This window comes from Myxocyprinus asiaticus, chromosome 40, assembly GCF_019703515.2.
Source record: "Myxocyprinus asiaticus isolate MX2 ecotype Aquarium Trade chromosome 40, UBuf_Myxa_2, whole genome shotgun sequence".
NCBI lineage: Eukaryota > Metazoa > Chordata > Actinopteri > Cypriniformes > Catostomidae > Myxocyprinus > Myxocyprinus asiaticus.
Window position 1 is genome coordinate 4,823,504 of NC_059383.1, and position 19,509 is coordinate 4,843,012.

Consider the following 19,509-nt stretch of genomic DNA (forward strand, 5'->3'; position numbering starts at 1 on the left):
AATGTCAACGTGAAAGAAGTTTGTTTGAAATCTTTGCAAATGTATTAAATGTAAAAAACGGAAAAAAAAAAAAAAAATCACATGTACATAAGTATTCACAGCCTTTGCTCAATACTTTGTTGAAGCACCTTTGGCACCAATTACAGCCTCAAGTCTTTTTGAGTATGATGCTACAAGCTTGGCACACCTATTTTTGGGCAGTTTCTCCCATTCTTCTTTGCAGGACCTCTCAAGCTCCATCAGGTTGGATGGGAAGCGTCGGTGCACAGCCATTTTCAGATCTCTCCAGAGATGTTCAATTGGGTTCAAGTCTGGGCTCTGGCTGGGCCACTCAAGGACATTCACAGAGTTGTCCCGTAGCCACTCCTTTGTTATCTTGGCTGTGTGCTTAGGGTCGCTGTCCTGTTGGAAGATGAACCTTCACCCCAGTCTGAGGTCCAGAGCGCTCTGGAGCAGGTTTTCATCAAGGATGTCTCTGTACATTGCTGCATTCATCTTTCCCTCGATCCTGACTAGTCTCCCAGTTCCTGCCCCTGAAAAACATCCCCACAGCATGATGCTGCCACCACCATGCTTCACTGTAGGGATGGTATTGGCCAGGTGATGAGCGGTGCCTGGTTTACTCCAGGCATGACGCTTGCCATTCAGGCCAAAGAGTTCAATCTTTGTTTCTCATGGTCTGAGAGTCATTCAGGTGCCTTTTGGCAAACTCCAGGCGGGCTGTCATGTGCCTTTTACTGAGAAGTGGCTTCCGTTTGGCCACTCTACCATACAGGCCCGATTGGTGGTGTGCTGCAGAGATGGTTGTTCTTCTGGAAGGTTCTCCTCTCTCCACAGAGAAACGCTGGAGCTCTGTCAGAGTGACCATCGGGTTCTTGGTCACCTCCCTGACTAAGGCCCTTCTCCCCCGATCGCTCAGTTTGGCCGGGTGGCCAGCTCTAGGAAGAGTCCTGGTGGTTCCAAACTTCTTCCATTTACAGATGATGGAGGCCACTGTGCTCATTGGGACCTTCAATGCTGCAGAAATTTTTCTGTACCCTTCCCCAGATCTGTGCCTCGATACAATACTGTCTCGGAGGTCTACAAACAATTCCTTGGACTTCATGGCTTGGTTTGTGCTCTGACATGCACTGTTAACTGTGGGACCTTACATAGACAGGTGTGTGCCTTCCCAAATCATGTCCAATCAACTGAAATTACCACAGGTGGACTCCAATCAAGTTGTAGAAACATCTCAAGGATGATCAGTGGAAACAGGATGCACCTGAGCTCAATTTTGAGTGTCATGGCAAAGGCTGTGAATACTTATGTACATGTGATTTTTTTCGTTTTTTTATTTTTAATAAATTTGCAAAGATTTCAAACAAACTTCTTTCACGTTGTCATTATGGGGTATTTTTTGTAGAATTTTGAGGAAAATAATGAATTTAATCCATTTTGGAATAAGGCTGTAACATAACAAAATGTGGAAAAAGTGAAGCGCTGTGAATACTTTCCGGATGCACTGTATGAAACATCTGATTCTGATACCGTGATGCGAAATATATACACGATCAGCCACAACATTAAAACCACCTGCCTAATATTGTGTAGGTTCCTCTCGTGCCACCAAAACAGCGCCAACCCGCATCTCAGAATAGCATTCTGATATGATATTCTTCTCACCACAATTGTACAGAGCGGTTATCTGAGTTACCGTAGACTTTGTCTGTTCGAACCAGTCTGGCCATTATCTGTTAATCTTTCTCATCAACAAGGCATTTCCATCAGCAGAACTGATGCTCACTGGATGTTTTTTGTGGTGAGAAGAATATCATCTCAGAATGCTATTGTGAGATGCGGGTTGGTGCTGTTTTGATGGCATGAGGGGTACCTGCACAATATTAGGCAGGTGGTTTTAATGTTGTGGCTGATCAGTGTATATACATATAGTGAAATAAAATATAATAAGAGAAATATACAATAGAGTAATAATGTTGTTTGAATATTTTATACAGAGATATACAGTTACGTGCAGGTGATGTAATGTATTGAAGAAGAAGTAGGATATGTTAAAGAATATAAATGAAATATGGATATAAATAGGAATCAGCCCAATGCAACCAAACACTCATTGAAACACATGTAATGCCTCACTGTACAGGAGGCTCATGATAAAATGAGAAGATATTTCCCTTGATTTATTGGGCTCCACTTCATTTAAAAACACCATCTGGTGTGTTTGTCCACCACAAGTCTAAAAATGAGTCTGCAGACAAACAGAAATGTCACATCCCCACATCCACCGACGTGAGGATACAGCTATTAATGAAACATCAGCTGACCTGTGATTCTCAGTTACATGACATTTAAACACTCTGCCTATTCGCAGACCATGCTAAGCTAAAGATTAAAGGAACATGTCCTTCATATCGTTCCAAACCTTTATGAATTTCTTTCTAATGCTGAACACAAAAGGAGATGTTTTAACCTTGGTCTGTCTTTTCAATACAATGGAAGTGGACAGTCAGGGCTCAATGCTAAGGATTTTTTCTACTGGCCCGGTTGGGCCAGTGGTTCAGATTTTTACTGGCCCTGCCAAAATGTTCACTGGCCGCAACACAAAAATGACAAATAGCTGTTTTTACATGGGGTAACCTCCTTGTGGTCGCTATAATGAGGTTCTCGCTCTCGGTGGGTCGCGTGGTGAGTTGTGCGTTGATGCCGTGGAGAATAGTGTGGGCCTCCACACGCACTATGTCTCCGCAGTAATGCGCTCAACAAGCCACATGTTAAGAAGCACAGATTGATGGTCTCAGACGCGGAGGCAACTGATATTCGTCCTCTGCCACCCAGATTGAGGCGAGTCACTACACCACCACGAGGACTTAGAGCGGATTGGGAATTGGGCATTCCAAATTGGGGAGAAAAAAATACAAAATACAATGTCCCCCAAAATGTTATCACATTTATAATTTGCAAGATATGATTTATGCCTTATGTAATCCCAGATATAAATTCATAAATACATCATATTAACCTCAGCCGTCCTGCCATTTACACGTGCTTTTAAGCCAAGAGTTCTGTGGAGGAGATAATGGGTTTTTGGTCACCCATTTAGTCATGCTGTCATGCAACTTTTGCCCATGTGTAGTGTCTTCACAAGAAGGATCAAAGATTATTTACTGAGTTAAAGACTTGTTTATTGGCTGAGAGAACAGACTCGCTACTAAATCGGTTGTGATGTGTAATATACAGTAGGTAGATATTAGGCCTAATCTGTGAATTAACAATGTGTATATAACATGAAATCAGACAACCCAAACAAGACCAACACTGACTGATATACAAAGAACAAAAACAAAAATACCTGTATTGTCCAGAAATGAGACATGTAACAGGTGTTTTATGAGGATGATATGAAGTAGACTGTTTCAAATATTCATCTTCTCCCTTCAGCTGAACAGCTCTGATAATAATAGCTTAATAGCCATAGTGATCTTGCTTCTTTTCATATCAAACGTCATTATCATGTCAAATTAATGTTTATGTTTTGAAACATTACCTAATTAAATGTATACGTACATTCTGGATATTGAGCAGCGTGATTTCCAGACATGTGTATAACTGGGGTTTAACAAAGTTTATTACGTCTCATTCGGCGCTTCATCTCTAAAGGTGAATTAATGAGAGAAAATGTATTTGTTTTTTTTACAGTGGGAATAAAACTAGCACTCTGTCCCTTTACGAGAGCACATGCATGTTAAACAGTCTATGCTGCACGGAGAGAGATGATGATGAGACCTATGCACGGAGAGACATGGATTTTCAGTCCTATAGAAAGAAACGTTGATTTCTTGTGTTCATTACTCATTTTTACAAACATGTAAAAACGAAAAATGTGGGGATGTTGTGCACTGTGAACACGGAATGTGCGGGGATACTTAAAATGTTGTACAAGACGTTAAATCCCACTACGAGATTCATTAAGTGGATTTTTTTCCTGCTATTTTCTACACATTGGTAATAGCTGCTGCTAAGACACTTGGAAAAGAGCGAGGACAGTGCTAGGAGAGTGCGCTCAGTGTCTGCAAGATCTTGTGCGTGCACAAGACTGTGCCTTGGTGCATCCAGTATATTATGCATTTGCGCGTCTTTGCGAGATAAATATACTCGTGCTCGCTCCTCGGTTAGAAGACTGCGTTCGCTCTGTGTAATTTTTATGCTCTCTCGCTTGTTGTTTGCTGAGCCCTGATAGTGTCTCACTTTAAAGTTTAAGAACCCAAAAGCATTATAAATGTATGCAAATAGTGGGCTTCATTTACGTGGCAGCACAGGGCGCAGCGCAATGCGCAACAACTGTGTGCGGTGTCTTATTCAATTTTACACGAAATCAAAGCATAATTTTCAATCCAGCACAAAGTGCATGTGGGCATGGGTGGGAGTGTTTGCACCATCTGTGGGAGTATTGTATGTTATTTTCACATGACCTTTGTGCCATACTCTGGATTGCTATAGAAGTGTTGTTGGAACTTGTTCACCACTACCGGTGAAGACATGCAAACTTCTGGCAATAATTTGCAGCAAATCACAAAGCTCATTTGCATGTGTAAATGAATAGTAGCAAATTTGTGTTATATTTACCAGAACTCTAGAATTTTTTTTGGGGGGGGGGGGCTCCCTTGCATAGTTTTGTACATTGTTTCCGAGGATGAGGGCATGGCACACAACCTGTCCATGTTTAGTTTTTACCATGTGACAGATGAATTCAGTATTGATGAAAATTCTTTGACTGCGGCAAAAAAAATTGTGACGCCTTACAAGTCACTCACTTAAAGTGTTTAGATGTCATAAGATAGCAATGTGTGAGGAACAGTGCAAAAAATAAGTTTCCCTATCTGTCACTCACTCGACGTTGTGTCGATGTAGTGACACTAGGGGTCACTCTTGGGAGCCCGAGACACCTCTGGTCTTTGATAAAAGGCCAATAAAAATTGGCGAGTGGTATTTGCATGCCACTCCCCCAGACATACGGGTATAAAAGGAGCTGGTATGCAACCACTTCAGATTCAGATTTTCTCTTCGGAGACGAACGGTCATGCTCACTGAGCTGAATTCCCACGACTGTTCATTCACCTCTCCTGGATCTGATGGCGCATTTCAGCGGCTTCTCCCTCCTCTGCACTGGTGCACTACAGAGAATGTCCCTGGGCGCTTCGGCAGAAATAAGAGTATATTTCTCTAAAAGAGTATATATATCTCTAAAAGAGCGGCACACACGGAACGTCTATTTAAAGACGCGTCTTTTTAAAGATGCCTTTCCTTTGTGTGATTATCTCTCGCCTTCTGAAGGTCACGATCACTGTCTTTCTTGTCAGGGCACTGCTCATGCGGAGACAGCGTTCGTGGATGGGTCATGTACTCATTGCGAGGACATGTCCATGGTAACGATGCGGTCGCGGCTTACCTTCGTAAGAAAGCAAGCCACCCCAGAGGCTCCCCGCCTCGGTCCTTTTACCTACGGGTATGAGGCCAGCGTGGCTAGCACTGGGGGCGATTTGGGGACCCCAGTGGACCGCCTCCACCGGGTATCCCCCCGCGGACCTCCCATTCCCCAGCATGCTCGTCTGTCTTCCGGATGAGTCCGCCGGCTTGTCTCTCGGCGAGTTCGACCTCTTATTCGGAGCCCGCGAAAGTGATGAGCTCTCGATCAGCATCATGTCTTTTATTTTGAAAACTAAGTTCCTTGTTCCTGACATGTTTTCATGTGTTTTGTTCTTATTGGTTCCTTGTCATGTTACTGTCATGTGACCCTCTTGTCCCATTATGTTTATTAGTCCTGTCTCTTCATTGGTCTATGTTTAATAGTCTTGTTATCAGTTCTGTTTTATCATTGGTTCTTGTTTCATTGCCTTGTTTTCATGTTCATTAGTTTAGTCTTGTCATTGGTTGTCTCTGTCTTGTAGTTACACATATTCATGTATTTAGGCCCTCATGTTTGCCATTGTCATTTGTCAAGTATTGTGCTATTGTAACGTCACTTCGTTCATGATTATTTTGGATTCACGTTTTTGGATATCACTCATGTAAATAAACTGCACTTGGGTTCTCACACTTCATCGTCTTCGTCTAGTAAATTTTTGTTTTTACTCACCAGACTTTTGACAACATATAAGCATAATGCAACTGAAAGCTAAAAAGATATAAAAAAATTCGAGAAGGGGGCATCATCATTTATATATATATATATATATATATATATATATATATATATATATATATATATATATATACACATACACTGTATATACAGCTCTGGAAAAAATTAAGAGACCACTGCAAAATTATCAGTTTCTCTGGATTTACTATTTATAGGTATGTGTTTGAGTAAAATTAAAAAAAATTTGTTTTATTCTATTAAGTACTGACAACATTTCTCCCAAATTCCAAATAAAAATATTGTCATTTAGAGCATTTATTTGAAGAAAATAACTGGTCAAAATAACAAAAAAAGATGCCGTGTTTTCAGACCTCAAATAATGCAAAGAAAACAAGTTAATATTCAATTTTAAACAACACAATACTAATGTTAAAACTTAGGAAAACTCAGAAATCAATATTTGGTGGAATAACCCTGATTTTCAATCATTTTAAGCACATTTTAGCTTGTGTACAAATCTACAAATTTAACATTCTATCAATTTATGTGATGTCATGAATTATGATAAGCTGTTGTCACTGTTTGAAATTTCATACAAATTGAAAGGTTGGAAAAAAATAGAATAAATAATTACATTATAAAAATAATAATTTAAGTCTACTATATCAAAACTACTATGCAAAAAAAAAAAAAAAAACCCTTGCACAGATTTGTATTTGTGAAATTCTTTCATATTAACAGTGTTTTCTTAAGTTAAAATATTTCATAATGTTTGATTGTACCTTTAAATATTCATTTATTTATATACATTATTTCTATATATATATATATATATATATATATATATATATATATATATATATATATATATATATATATATATATATATATATATTATATATATATATTTATTGCACCTACTACATTACTACATTTTGTTGAATGTTTTTATATGCACTTGTGCGATTTACATTGAGTTTGCGTTGATATGTATAACAAGCGCTAAATTGGTACTGTCTCTTTAAGAGAAGTGTTTACGGTTGAGTGAGCGCAGTACACATTAGAGTTGTTTTCCTTCATCCATGCAATGTATGATTAGAAATAACATTTAGTTTTTATCTTTTTGATCACCAACTGACTGTAAATAACAGACAGGATATTAAAAGAGACATGAAATTAAAATGGGGTGCATGGGTCTCGTCTGTGGATATAAAATACACGGAACGAAGCAAAAGGAAACTTTGACTTGTATAATGTGTATGACTTGCTTGTAGTACAAATATTTATTGTACACGTTCTCAAATTCAAATCTACAAGCTCTCGAGTTTTGCAACACTACCCTCTAACTGAAGTACAACAGGCGCGTAACTGGTCTGTAGACTTGCTTTAAAACTGAGAAAGTTGCGAATGAACAGTCCGTGGAACAGTTTAACCAAAGTCAGAGCTGACGTCGTTAAATGCAATATCAGTGACATTCAAAGTGTCAGTTAAAGTGATGGAGACAGCGCGATCATGGAAGATCTGGACCCACTGCAGCCAAATAAGGTCAATTTCCTTCAGAGTGCGCACTCACGAGACACAACACGCTGTAAAATACGAGACTGAATCCAGCTTCCTAATCGCTGCCATCTTCTTCAGTAAAAGGATCGTGGCACTCAAGTTCTTTGCCACTACACAACTCAAGCTCTGGCAAATAAAATCTGGATTTTTACTTGCCAGTGGCTAATTAAATTAATATTTTAGCCGCATAGCACGAAATGTGGTCACATATGCGAGTTATTTACTCACTATGTAGAGGGCTGCTATTGGAAGGGAGTGTATTTCTATTTTCTTCCATCGAGGCAAGTTTTTTGTTTGTAAAAAAAAAAAGCCACATTGACAGTGCGTGCTATGACATGCTGTGAATTTTTAGTTATTGATTTTGTCAAGGTCATAGTTCTTGAGAAATATCCCATGTTTAAAGGAGCAGTACACCAAAAAATGAAATGTTATCAACATTTAATCAACCTGTACGGCTTTCTTCCATGGAACACAAAATGAGATCATTAGCTGCATGTAACGCTTAGTTGCTTTGCACATTCATTGTATGTAAAAAAACAATAAAAGTAAGTGGTGACTAAGGCTAACATGCTGCCTTTCTTATCCGTTCAACAGAAGAAAGGGTGTCATACATGAGTTCTCATTTTTGAATGAACCCTCCCTTTTAACAATAAGTTTTACAAACCAAATAAAAGCGAATTATACAGGTGAATAAAGTGCCTGTAACTTTTTTCATGTTGATTAGAGAACATTTTATGAAAACTGTCTCTCACCTCATTAATGCATACATTCTGAAGACTTTCTGAGCTTTGGTGTGGTATCTTTCATGATAAGGTTAAGGTACCACCAGGGGCCTTGCTCTCAAACCAGCGTGCTGCGTGCTATCAAAGGCAGCAGCAATCTTTTCATCATGCCACGAGTGAATGTATTCATCCCTGTGGTGCAACTCCACATGAAAATGTCTCTCAGAACTGTGGTGCAACTAAAACGTGTCGCCACGTGCCATACTGTCAGTCACTGTGAAGAGCTTTGTATCGTGGAATCTGACACTTATCATCATCACTTATTATCTACTCCCTATGGCTCAGGAAACCAAGACATCCTGCAAAGAATTACAGTTTTTCTCAATTGATTTTATACATCTTTCCAAACTATGTTCAATGCTCAAAACAATTCACACAGTCCACAAAACGGACTCTTAATTTTGCATAACAATAAAATGTCACTGCTTAATGAAGCACTTTATTCTTTTCTGATAATGCAGTTATGAAACCTAAATACTAACACCACAACTATAGCCATGTTCTCTTTACAATTCAACATATTAAGCTATTGACACACAATTATACTATTTTAAATGTATATGAAGTACCACCTGTGATCCTTTTTTTTTTTCTTTCTTGGAATTTCTCTAAATTGATGCATTCGTCAAGCCTCTCATTTCTGTTCGAACAGAAATCTGTGACAGTCATGAGCCAAAATATTTCTGCAAACCTCCTCTGTTGCTTTGAGAAGAGTTATTTTGTCATTGAGGTTGTGGTCTACTGTAACACTGGAGAAGAGCTCTAGAAATGGATACAGAAAAGCAGAACATGGAAGGAATGCCATCACAAACTCAAACCATTCATGCACTAGAACGGCTTGGTGGAATTGGACATTATCCCAAAGTACAGTCCAAGAAAACCTTTGCACAAGTTGTTCCTAATCTCCATCTAGAAGGAGTATGAGGAAGTTTACTGTAAAGCAATAGCAGTCTTGCTATATTGTATGGCCCCAAGACAGCACAACAAAGCACATATGGTGATTTTGGGTCCTCAATGACCAGCAACATTGATTGTGGCATGCTGACCAATGACATTCCCCAGAGAGGAAGACCATACATTTCTCAGAGAGGCCATAATTTGGTCAATTAGAGTGGATTGGAGTTCATTTAAGCCTCTTCTGTGGCTTCTCTACTCTCCACTCTTCTCACACTCTTTCCCCTGCTCACCTGTTCTTACACCATCTCCTCTTGCTCATACTTCTTCAACTCTTTCAATGCCCACCCTTGAAAATCTTCCACTTTCCTCATCATCTCTTCCTCCTATTCCATTTTCATCTACAGTGCTGTGGAAAAGTATTTGCCCCAACCCTGATTTCTTCTGTTTTTGTGTATATCTCATACTAAATTGTTTCAAAAATTCAAACAAAATCTAACAAAAACAAAGGCAATCTGGTTAAACACAAAATACAGTTTTTAAATGATAATGTTATTTATTGAAGCAAAAACGTAATCCAATACCAACTGGGCCTGTGTGAAAAAGTATTTGCCCTTAAGTTACTAAATCCCCAAATTTTCGAAACTGCATTCATAATGGGTTTCAGCTGGACTAGACACACCCAGGCCGGATTACTGCCAGCCCTGTTCAATCAAATCAACACCTAAATAGAACTTTTTCAGCAGCATGAATTTGGCTAAAAGGTCTCACCCAGTAGCACACTATGCCAAGGTCGAAAGAAATACATACAACAAGATTGAAATACATCAGTCTGTGAAGGGTTACAAAGCTATTTCAAAGGCTCTGGGACTCCAAAGAACCACAGTGAGAGCCATTATCTCCAAATTGAGAAAACTTGGCACAGTAGTGAACCTTCCAGAAGTGGCTGACCTTCCAAAATTCCTCCAAAAGCACAGCGATGACTCATCCAGGAAGTCACAAAAAAATCAAGGACAACATCCAAGGAACTGCAGGCCTATCTCGCATTAATAAAATGTCACTGTTCATGACTCCACTATCAGAAAGACACTGGCCAAAAATGCCATTCATGGAAGAATGCCGTGGCGAAAACCATTGCTAGCCCAGAAGAACATTAAGGCTTGTCTGAATTTTGCCAAAACACACCTTGATGATCCTCAAAACTTTTGGGTGAATGTTCTGTGGACTGATGAGTTGAAAGTGGAACTGTTTGGAAGACAGGGGTCCTGTTACATCTGGCGTAAATCAAATTCCACAAAAAAAACATCATACCTACGGTCAAGCATGGTGGTGGTAGAGTGATGGTGTGGAGAAGCTTTGCTGCTTCAGGGTCAGGGCGACTTGCAATAATTGAGGAAAACATGAATTCTGCTCTCTACCAGAAAATCCTAAAGGAGAACGTCCGGTCATCAGTCCATGAGTTGAAGCTCAAGCGCAACTGGATTATGCAGACAATGATCCAAAGCATAGGAGTAAGTCCACCTCTGAATGGCTCAAAATAAGCAAAATGAAAGTTCTGGAGTGGCCTAGTCAAAGTCCTGATGTGAACCTGATTGAGATGATGTGGCAGGACCTTAAATGGGCAGTTCATGCTCAAAAACCCTCCAATGTGGTTGAACTAAAGCAGTTCTGCAAAGGAGGGTGGGCCAAAATTCCACCACAGCGTGGTGAAAGACTGATCTCCAGTTATCGGAAGCATTTGCTTGCAGTTGTTGCTGCTAAAGGTGGCACAACCAGCTATTAAGTTTAAGGGGGCAGTAGGTTTTTCACATGGGTGATATAGGTGTTGGATAACATTTTTGCTTCAGTAAAAAATATATATATATTTGAAAACTGTATTTTGTGTTTACACAGGTTGCCTTTGTTTTATGTTATATCTCGTTTGAAGATCTAAAACAATTTAGTATGAAAAGTACACAAAAACAAGAAATCAGGATGGGGGCAAATACTTTTCCACAGCACTGTATCCATTACACCTTCTTCTTCTCTCTTAATGACTGTTTCGCACAGGGTTTTCACATATGTCCCTTTTATTATGCATTTCGCTGCAGTTTCCCAATGAAATGTCAGCAGGGGGCACCAAAAGCGAGTGAAATGATGTCGTAACCAGACGAGGTATTTTATTTTTTATTTTTATGAGTAAAATGTACCTCTCTAACCTAAAACTTTAACCGAAACCTGACCAATAGTGTCCTAAAAGCAAATGATAGGTGAACAAAACAGACATTCTTACCCTAAACCAATGCCTAAACTTAACCGATAGTGTTGAAAAAGCAAATGTGACATGAAAAGCACATTTTCTGAAGCAACCACTTCATTTCGTGTCGCTTCTATGACACTTTCATCTCATGTGTCAGCTTGTGTGTTTGGCTGGGCTCAAGACTCAGTCTCCCAAATCTAAATTCCAACACTCTATCAGGTGAGCTTCCACAGAAGCTAATCACAATGGAATAAGTGTGTAAATGTAGGTGGGTCTGTCACACAAGCATTAAAATGTATCGTTTTCCAAATTATGCTTATAGTAGAAGTGTTTCGATGTCATAGCAGTGTGTGAGTAATTGTGTGAAAAATAAGTGTTTATGAAGTCGTAATCAGCTGTTGTAGTTGTGATAAGTGAATGAAACACATAGTTGCTATAGCACCTCTAGTGTTCATTTTACGAGGAAACTGTGATGAAACGTGGCACGTAAAAGTACGTTTGCAAAAATGTAGTTACAGTAACTTTCATTCTGTGAGACTACATTGTGCAAATTCATGATAGTTAGTAGACAATAGTGTGAAAAATGTAGTAAATTGCATTTCCTTTGCTGTGTGCATTACAAATCCAGCAGATATTAATTTGATGCCATTCGACAACCTGACGTGCATTTGAAAGTTTTTTATTTAGTTGCCCGTGTTTACTGTTTTGACAGCATAAACCTTAGATCAGAGAAATGTGTCTGTACTGTTTAGAAAATAAATATGTAAATCAAGAACATCATTCTTCTGCCTGAGATTATATTTGTTCATACAGTATATCTCCATATAGGTGGTCTCCATTTAGTTTTAGCATAGTAGAACTACTATCGTCTTCTATTTCATGTGGTTCAGTTTCTGCTCCTTCCCTACAGTTCAGAGATTAGTGAGACAACACTGATCGATTGATGAAATCTGCCATTGTCAATGTACTATTCAATCAGTGATATCAATACAGTTTAAAGCCCCTCAAAGAACGATATACAAGTCCGAATGTCCTTTCTCAATCACTTATCACTTGTCTTTCCAAAACCATGTCCAATCTGGGACAGGATGGAAGATCTGACTTTTTTTAAATGGGATAGGATTGATATTTTACATCACAGGACCTTGATATGCAATCAGATATATGACTGGCATCCTTTTTTTTTTACCACTCAATTTCTTGATCATAATATCTAACTCATAATGGAAACTGAGCATTGCAGGCACTGGTGTGTGTGCTTGTTATAACATGATCACAAATGTAATAACTGCAGTATAGGCTTTTACAGTAATTATAATATATGCATTTGTAAGGCCCAAGTGATCAACAGTGTGCGACTGACTGCTCCAGCCTTTAAAAACACCATGAAATGTAGAGGTGTGAATCTTCACTGGCCTCACGATTCGATTACAATTCAAAGGGTAACGATTCAATTATAAATCTATTCTCGATGCATCACAATGCATCTTGTCCTTCAATTTCTTTCTTTTTTCAGTTTCTTCAAAATTATTTTTTACTCTCTATTTTTTCCCTTTCAGCTTTTTATTTAATAGCTGTTTTAAAAAATCAGAACGAGTCACGTTACATAAACTGGCCTTTTACATTCATAATGAGCTGTGAACGAAACATGGAACATCCACAAGATTAAATAAATGGTTCTATAGTTTAAATGAGTATCTCAGTTTTTCAGTTTCTTTCTTTAGAACCTTATAAAAAATCTTTTAAAAGCACAAAAAAAAAAAATGTTGGTTCTCCATCAAAACACACTGTATACTATTACTTCAACTGATTATATATATATATATATATATATATATATATATATATATATATACAGTTTTAAGCATTGTAAATCATTTAATAGTATTTAATTATTATTTAAAATTAATCTATGCCATGCTATTAATTTTAATTTTTAACCACAACTGGAAGTTGTTGGTCCAGGATGAGAGAGATATCTGCTTCTATGAGAGCGCAGCTGTCAGCTTCTCCTCTCCTCACCTGCACAGGTGATAGTAAAGTGGTTTAAATAGCGCAGCTGTTGCTTCAGAAATGTATCAAGTGTCTTGTATGCACTGTTCCATCTGTTTGCTCTGCGATCAGAAGATCGCACAACCCTGTCGCAAAAGCTACGATGGATTTCAAACTTTTATCATCAGGTGTGCACTCTGTCCTGACAAGCGAGTGACCGGCAATGACTGGCAATAAAGCAAAAGCCAATGATATGGTTTCATCAATTAAATGAAAACATCAACATCTCCCGAACCACTGCCTCGTCATTATTTTCTTCTGTTTTCCCCCGTTGTGTGCAAATCAGTGCAATAATGGGTGCGAGCTCATATTTCGTGTTGTTTGTTTGCTTGTTATCATGAATAAACTCTCCCGTTGCTATGTGCGTGGGTTTGTGAAAGAATTTCGGGATTGTAGTTTCATTCGGGCACAAATGGTCATGCGTTTGATACAGCTGGTCTACAAACAGTCGTGTTTGTGCACTTGACTTTAGTGTACACACTTAAATCGCATCCTTGTTTCTACACCTGTCTTTGGCGTGCGCCACTGCTCTGCCGTGTTTTAAAGTGCACTCAGAATCGATTCTGATTCTTTTGAGAATCGATTCAGAATCGTTTGAGTGTGAATCGTGATGCATCGCTGAAACTATTTTTTCCCCCCACCCCTAATGAAATGGTTTGGCGATCACAGTTTTACTTCCGGTCTTGACATATTTTGCTATCAAAACAGGAAGTTTGGGCAAGGTATATACTTTTTTAAAGCTGGTACGCTTTTATTTACATGGCATCTAGACGGAGGTGGTATAAGAAAATATTTTACAACACAAAAATGTGGATATGCCCAACATAGTCTTAAAGGGATAGTTCACCCAAAAATGACTAATTATTTACTCACCCTCATGATATTACAGGTGTGTATGACTTTCTTTCTTCATGTATGTAAACTTCTGACTTCAATTGTATGTACAGTTGAAGTCAGAAGTTCACACCTTAGCCAAATACATTTAAATTCCTGGCTTTTAATTGTAGAAAACATTCCCTGTCTTAGGTCAGTTAGGATCACTACTTTATTTTAAGAATGTGAAATGTCATAATAATAGAAGAGAGAATGATTTATTTAAGCTTTTATTTCTTTCATCACATTCCCAGTGGGTCAGAAGTTTATATACACTTTGTTAGTATTTGGTAGCATTGCCTTTATATTGTTTAACTTGGATCAAACGTTTTGAGTAGCCTTCCACAAGCTTCTCGCAATAAGTTGCTGGAATTCTGGCCCATTCCTCCAGACAAAACAGGTGTAACTGAGTCAGATTTGTAGGCCTCCTTGCTCGCACACGCTTTTTCAGTTCTGACCACAAATTTTCTATCGGACTGAATATCCGAATCACTCCAATTCCTTGACTTTGTTGTCCTTAAGCCATTTTGCCACAACTTTGGAGGTATGCTTGGGGTCATTGTCCATTTGGAAGACCCATATGCGATGGAACTTTAACTTCCTGGCTGATGTCTGAGATGTTGCTTTAATATATCCACATAACTTTCCTTCCTCATGATGCCATCTATTTTGTGAAGTGCACCAGTCCCTCCTGCAGCAAAGCACCCCCACAACATGATGCTGCCACCCCCATGCTTCATGGTTGGGATGGTGTTCTTCAGCTTGCAAGCCTCACCCTTTTTCCTCCAAACATAACGATGGTCATTACAGTTCAATTGTTGTTTCATCAGACCAGAGGACATTTCTCCAAAAAGATCTTTGTCCCCATGTAAACTGTAGTCTGGCTTTTTATGGCGGTTTTGGAGCAGTGGCTTCTTCCTTGCTGAGCAGCCTTTCAGGTTATGTTAATATAGGACTAGTTTTACTGTGGATATAGATACTTGTCTACCTGTTTCCTCCAGCATTTTCACAAGGTCCTTTGCTGTTGTTCTGGGATTGATTTGCACTTTTTGCACCAAACTATGTTCATCACTAGGAGACAGAATGCGTCTCCTTCCTGAGCAATATGATGGCTGCGTGGTCCCATGGTGTTTATACTTGCGGACTATTGTTTGTACAGATGAACGTGATACCTTCAGGCATTTTGAAATTGCTCCCAAGTTTGAACCAGACTTGTGGAGGTCCACAGTTTTTTTTTCTGAGGTCTTGGCTGATTTATTTTGATTTTCCCATGATGTCAAGCATAGAGGCACTGAGTTTGAAGGTAGGCCTTAAAATACATCCACAGGTACACCTCCAGTTGACTCCAATTAGACAATTAGCCTATCAGAAGCTAATTGGCGAATTGCCTAAAAGCTTGACATCATTTTCTGGAATTTTCCAAGCTGCTTAAAGGCACAGTTAACTTAGTGTATGTAAACTTCTGACCCACTGGAATTGTGATATAGTCAGTTAAAAGTGAAACAATCTGTCTGTAAACAATTGTTGGAAAAATTACACATGTCATGCACAAAGTAGATATCCTAAATGAATTGCCAAAACTATAGTTTGCTAATATGAAATCTGTGGAGAGATTAAAAAATTAGGTTTAATGACTTCAACCTAAGTGTATGTAAACTTCTGACTTCAACTGTACATATATATATATATATATATATATATATATATATATATAAAATGGTATATATATATAAACGTTGTTTTCGTTTGTTTTCCTATATGTATATGTGTGTGTGTATGTGTGTGTGTGTGTGTGTATATATATATATATATATATATATATATATATATATATATACACACATACATATATATGTATGAAAATAAGACTGTTTACTTGTTTTCATCTGAAATACTTTTTACAGAGTCTACAGACACAAGTATCAAGATGTATTGATACCTCCATTTAACAACTTCCAACAGAAAGTCTATATTTTAAAGTAGAAAAATTGTTAGCATTAGCATGATGACATCGCAAGGTTGGGAATTAAGAATACATCACAAATAAACTTAAAGTGGAAGCCTTTAATTTCTGTGCCATCAGTGCCACATAACCGGACTGCAAAAATAAGCAGCCCCTGCATCTGAATATGCATACTCCCCTACTATATAGTATGCCATAAAGAGTACGCTAATGGTGTAGCATTCCCAAATCCTCAGTATTCACAAAACAGTAAGCGAGAAATACCAGGATGACATACTACATCCGGCGAGATTCTTAAGTGTGTATCCACTGGACAATTTACTTTCCCATAATGCCACGGGAGCTGCAGAGATGTCACTTTTTAAATACTAAAACAAAAACAAACAAAAAAACAGCAGACAACCAGGAGTCGGGCAGCTCTTTTCAACTCTAAGCGCTATGTATACCAATAAAGTTATTCTTTGAAGTTAAATTGTGCTTGTCTAACAAAACCAGTCTACGGTCGTTGTTCCCATGTCATATATTAGAGTCATGGGACAAATCCCCACATTCCTGGATGAAGTGTGTGCAGGGATGTTTTTATACTACTCAACTGCATACCTGAAGAATGTACTTTCTTTTTTTTTTTTCTTTTCTTTTCTTTAAGTGTGTTCTTATTGAGATGTAGTACATTCTCTGACAGTACATGAGCTGTTTTCAAATAAATTCCAAATACACCACCTTCTGCTATTGGTCGAACTAACAGATAGTCCCGCCCCAAACTTACGCCATTGGTTGAGCCAGTGTTGCTGTGTCAGGCTGGCCAGGCCGCTCAAAACAAACAGAGCAATATTGAAAGTGTCATAGAGCCACAGTGTTTACACATTTACACAAATCTGCCTACAAATAGTGTAATTTCAATTGTCTCAACAATGTAAAATATATTAACAATGAAAAAATTACATGCATCATCTTTAAGATAAAGCATCTTTTAAAAAAACTAACATTTATTTGATTTGATTTATTCTTCAATTAAATATCTGTATGTTTGTTGTTTTTCATGCTTTGTGGTAACATTTCAAGGCTTCAGATTGTCCAGTTAGGCCAGACTGATTCCTTATTCTTCATCAGCAGGTGGAGAGGATGCTTTTCCAATCCCTCACGTTAATCTTCTTAAACAAACGTCTTGACTGAAATGGCGTCATGTACATGGCAAAGCTTTCAACTTTAGCCTTGGTTATTTACAACGATGCTGCTTAATACAAGGAAGAGGGTAATCTGTCCTGTTTCTGTCGAGAGATACTAACACAACATCATTTCACTGAGGAGTTTTTGCCCAGCATTTGAATCATGACACCTCACGACTGAACAAATGAACATTATATAGCCTAACTTTCATAATTATAAGCAAACTGTTCGGTAGCTTTGTACAGCACCGGCGTCACAGTCTTGTTTGGGGATTTTGTCTGAGCTTATTTGAAGGATTTCTCAACCAGCGCCGTAAAAATAACTACAAACACGGATGTCGACAAATACATTTTCTCTGCTTTAGTCTCGTGAATAACATCTTCATAACATTTAATTATACTGTCACGTACCGCCATTAATAACAATCTGGTATATCAAAACATATTCATGTTGGCTACACCAAAACACTCCCCGAGGATAACGTATTAAAGGAATCCGTGGGAAATAGAGTAGCAGCAGTCACAGCAGACATAGATACTCCAAATCTGGCTATATAACATTTATGAGCGATGATAGAAAAAAAATGACATGTCAAAATCGGCCCACTGTTATATTCTGTTATGTTATATTCTTACCTTAAAGGAAGATGAGCGATTAAAAAAAACCATAGAAAGAGCTTGACTGTGATCGTGGACATGGCCATCGCATTCAGGCATTTAGAGGATAAATGTAGAGAAGCCATGATCACCATCTTCCTCTCAGACGGACGTGTCCCCTTTTATTTACTGCCTTACTTCGCTATGACACATAGCAGATCGCGTTTGCTTTCGCGTCTCAGAGCCGTTAGCGCAACGCAACCGTCGTTACAAATGGAGGCGCGCGTCCTGCTGTGTGAAAACAAAGGCGAATAGTCTGTCTTAAAAAAAAGAAAGAAAGAAAAAAGAAAGAGTAATAGATAAATGCGATATCTCCGGGTTGTCTTGAGGTCCAGTAAAGCTGCTAAATATTCGAACGCAGAATAACGTGTAGATTCAAAGAGGAGCTGATGCACGCTGCTGCACCACACAACACATGCGTGGCAGAGATCAAATCAAAGCTCACATGCTTCAATCAATAAAATAAAAAAATTCCGCTATATCCAGACGCTAACATGCATGAGAAGATGCTTTGTGGAAGACGGTGTTGTGTGTGAATTCGTTAAATAGTAATGTGCCAAAAGCAACAATAAACGACACTAATGTTCAATAAACAAATAAAATTAACAGGGCATATAAAATATAGGCTATTATAGCTATATATCATTACTATAAATCAATTAAGAATATATTAAAAATAATAAGCCTACTATGATTAAAATAAATGTCAATTTTTTTATAATAATAGCCTAATAATAATAATAAACATAATAATTGTAGAATATGCGGTATATATAGCCTATATGTTAAATAGTGCAATATGTGATTGGACACATATGCAATATGTCTAAAAATATAGACAATATATAGGTCTATATGTATATATTATCACTATGTTGTAACAGCAATGATAAATGACACCAATATTCAGTAAACAGTTATCAATATCAATTATTATGGTACTAAAAGTCTTAGCAAGTCAGTACACTGTAGGCAGGGTTGGGGAGTAACGGGATACATGTAACGGGATTACATATTTAAAATATAAGTAACTGTATTCCACTACAGTTACAATTTTAATAATTGGTCATTAGAATACAGTTATATTCAAAAAGTATTTTGATTACTGAAGAGATTACTTTGCATTTTATTGTCATTTGTTTCATTTAATATTTAGTCCTTTCAGATGGAAAACGTTTATACAT

General features: G+C 38.1%; 1 protein-coding gene across 6 annotated transcripts in view; it reads right to left on the reverse strand.

Moving 5' to 3' along the window:
- Positions 1–18,668, reverse strand: part of LOC127430667 (gamma-aminobutyric acid receptor subunit gamma-2-like) — a 144,382-nt gene extending 125,714 nt beyond the window's left edge. For all 6 annotated transcript variants that reach the window (XM_051680607.1, XM_051680606.1, XM_051680605.1 and 3 more), the window contains exon 1: positions 18,305–18,668. In XM_051680607.1, the coding sequence (XP_051536567.1) occupies positions 18,305–18,420 (116 nt within the window). In that variant the 5' untranslated portion in view covers positions 18,421–18,668. The remainder of the gene's footprint in view (positions 1–18,304) is intronic.
- Between the last annotated feature and the right edge of the window lie 841 nt (positions 18,669–19,509).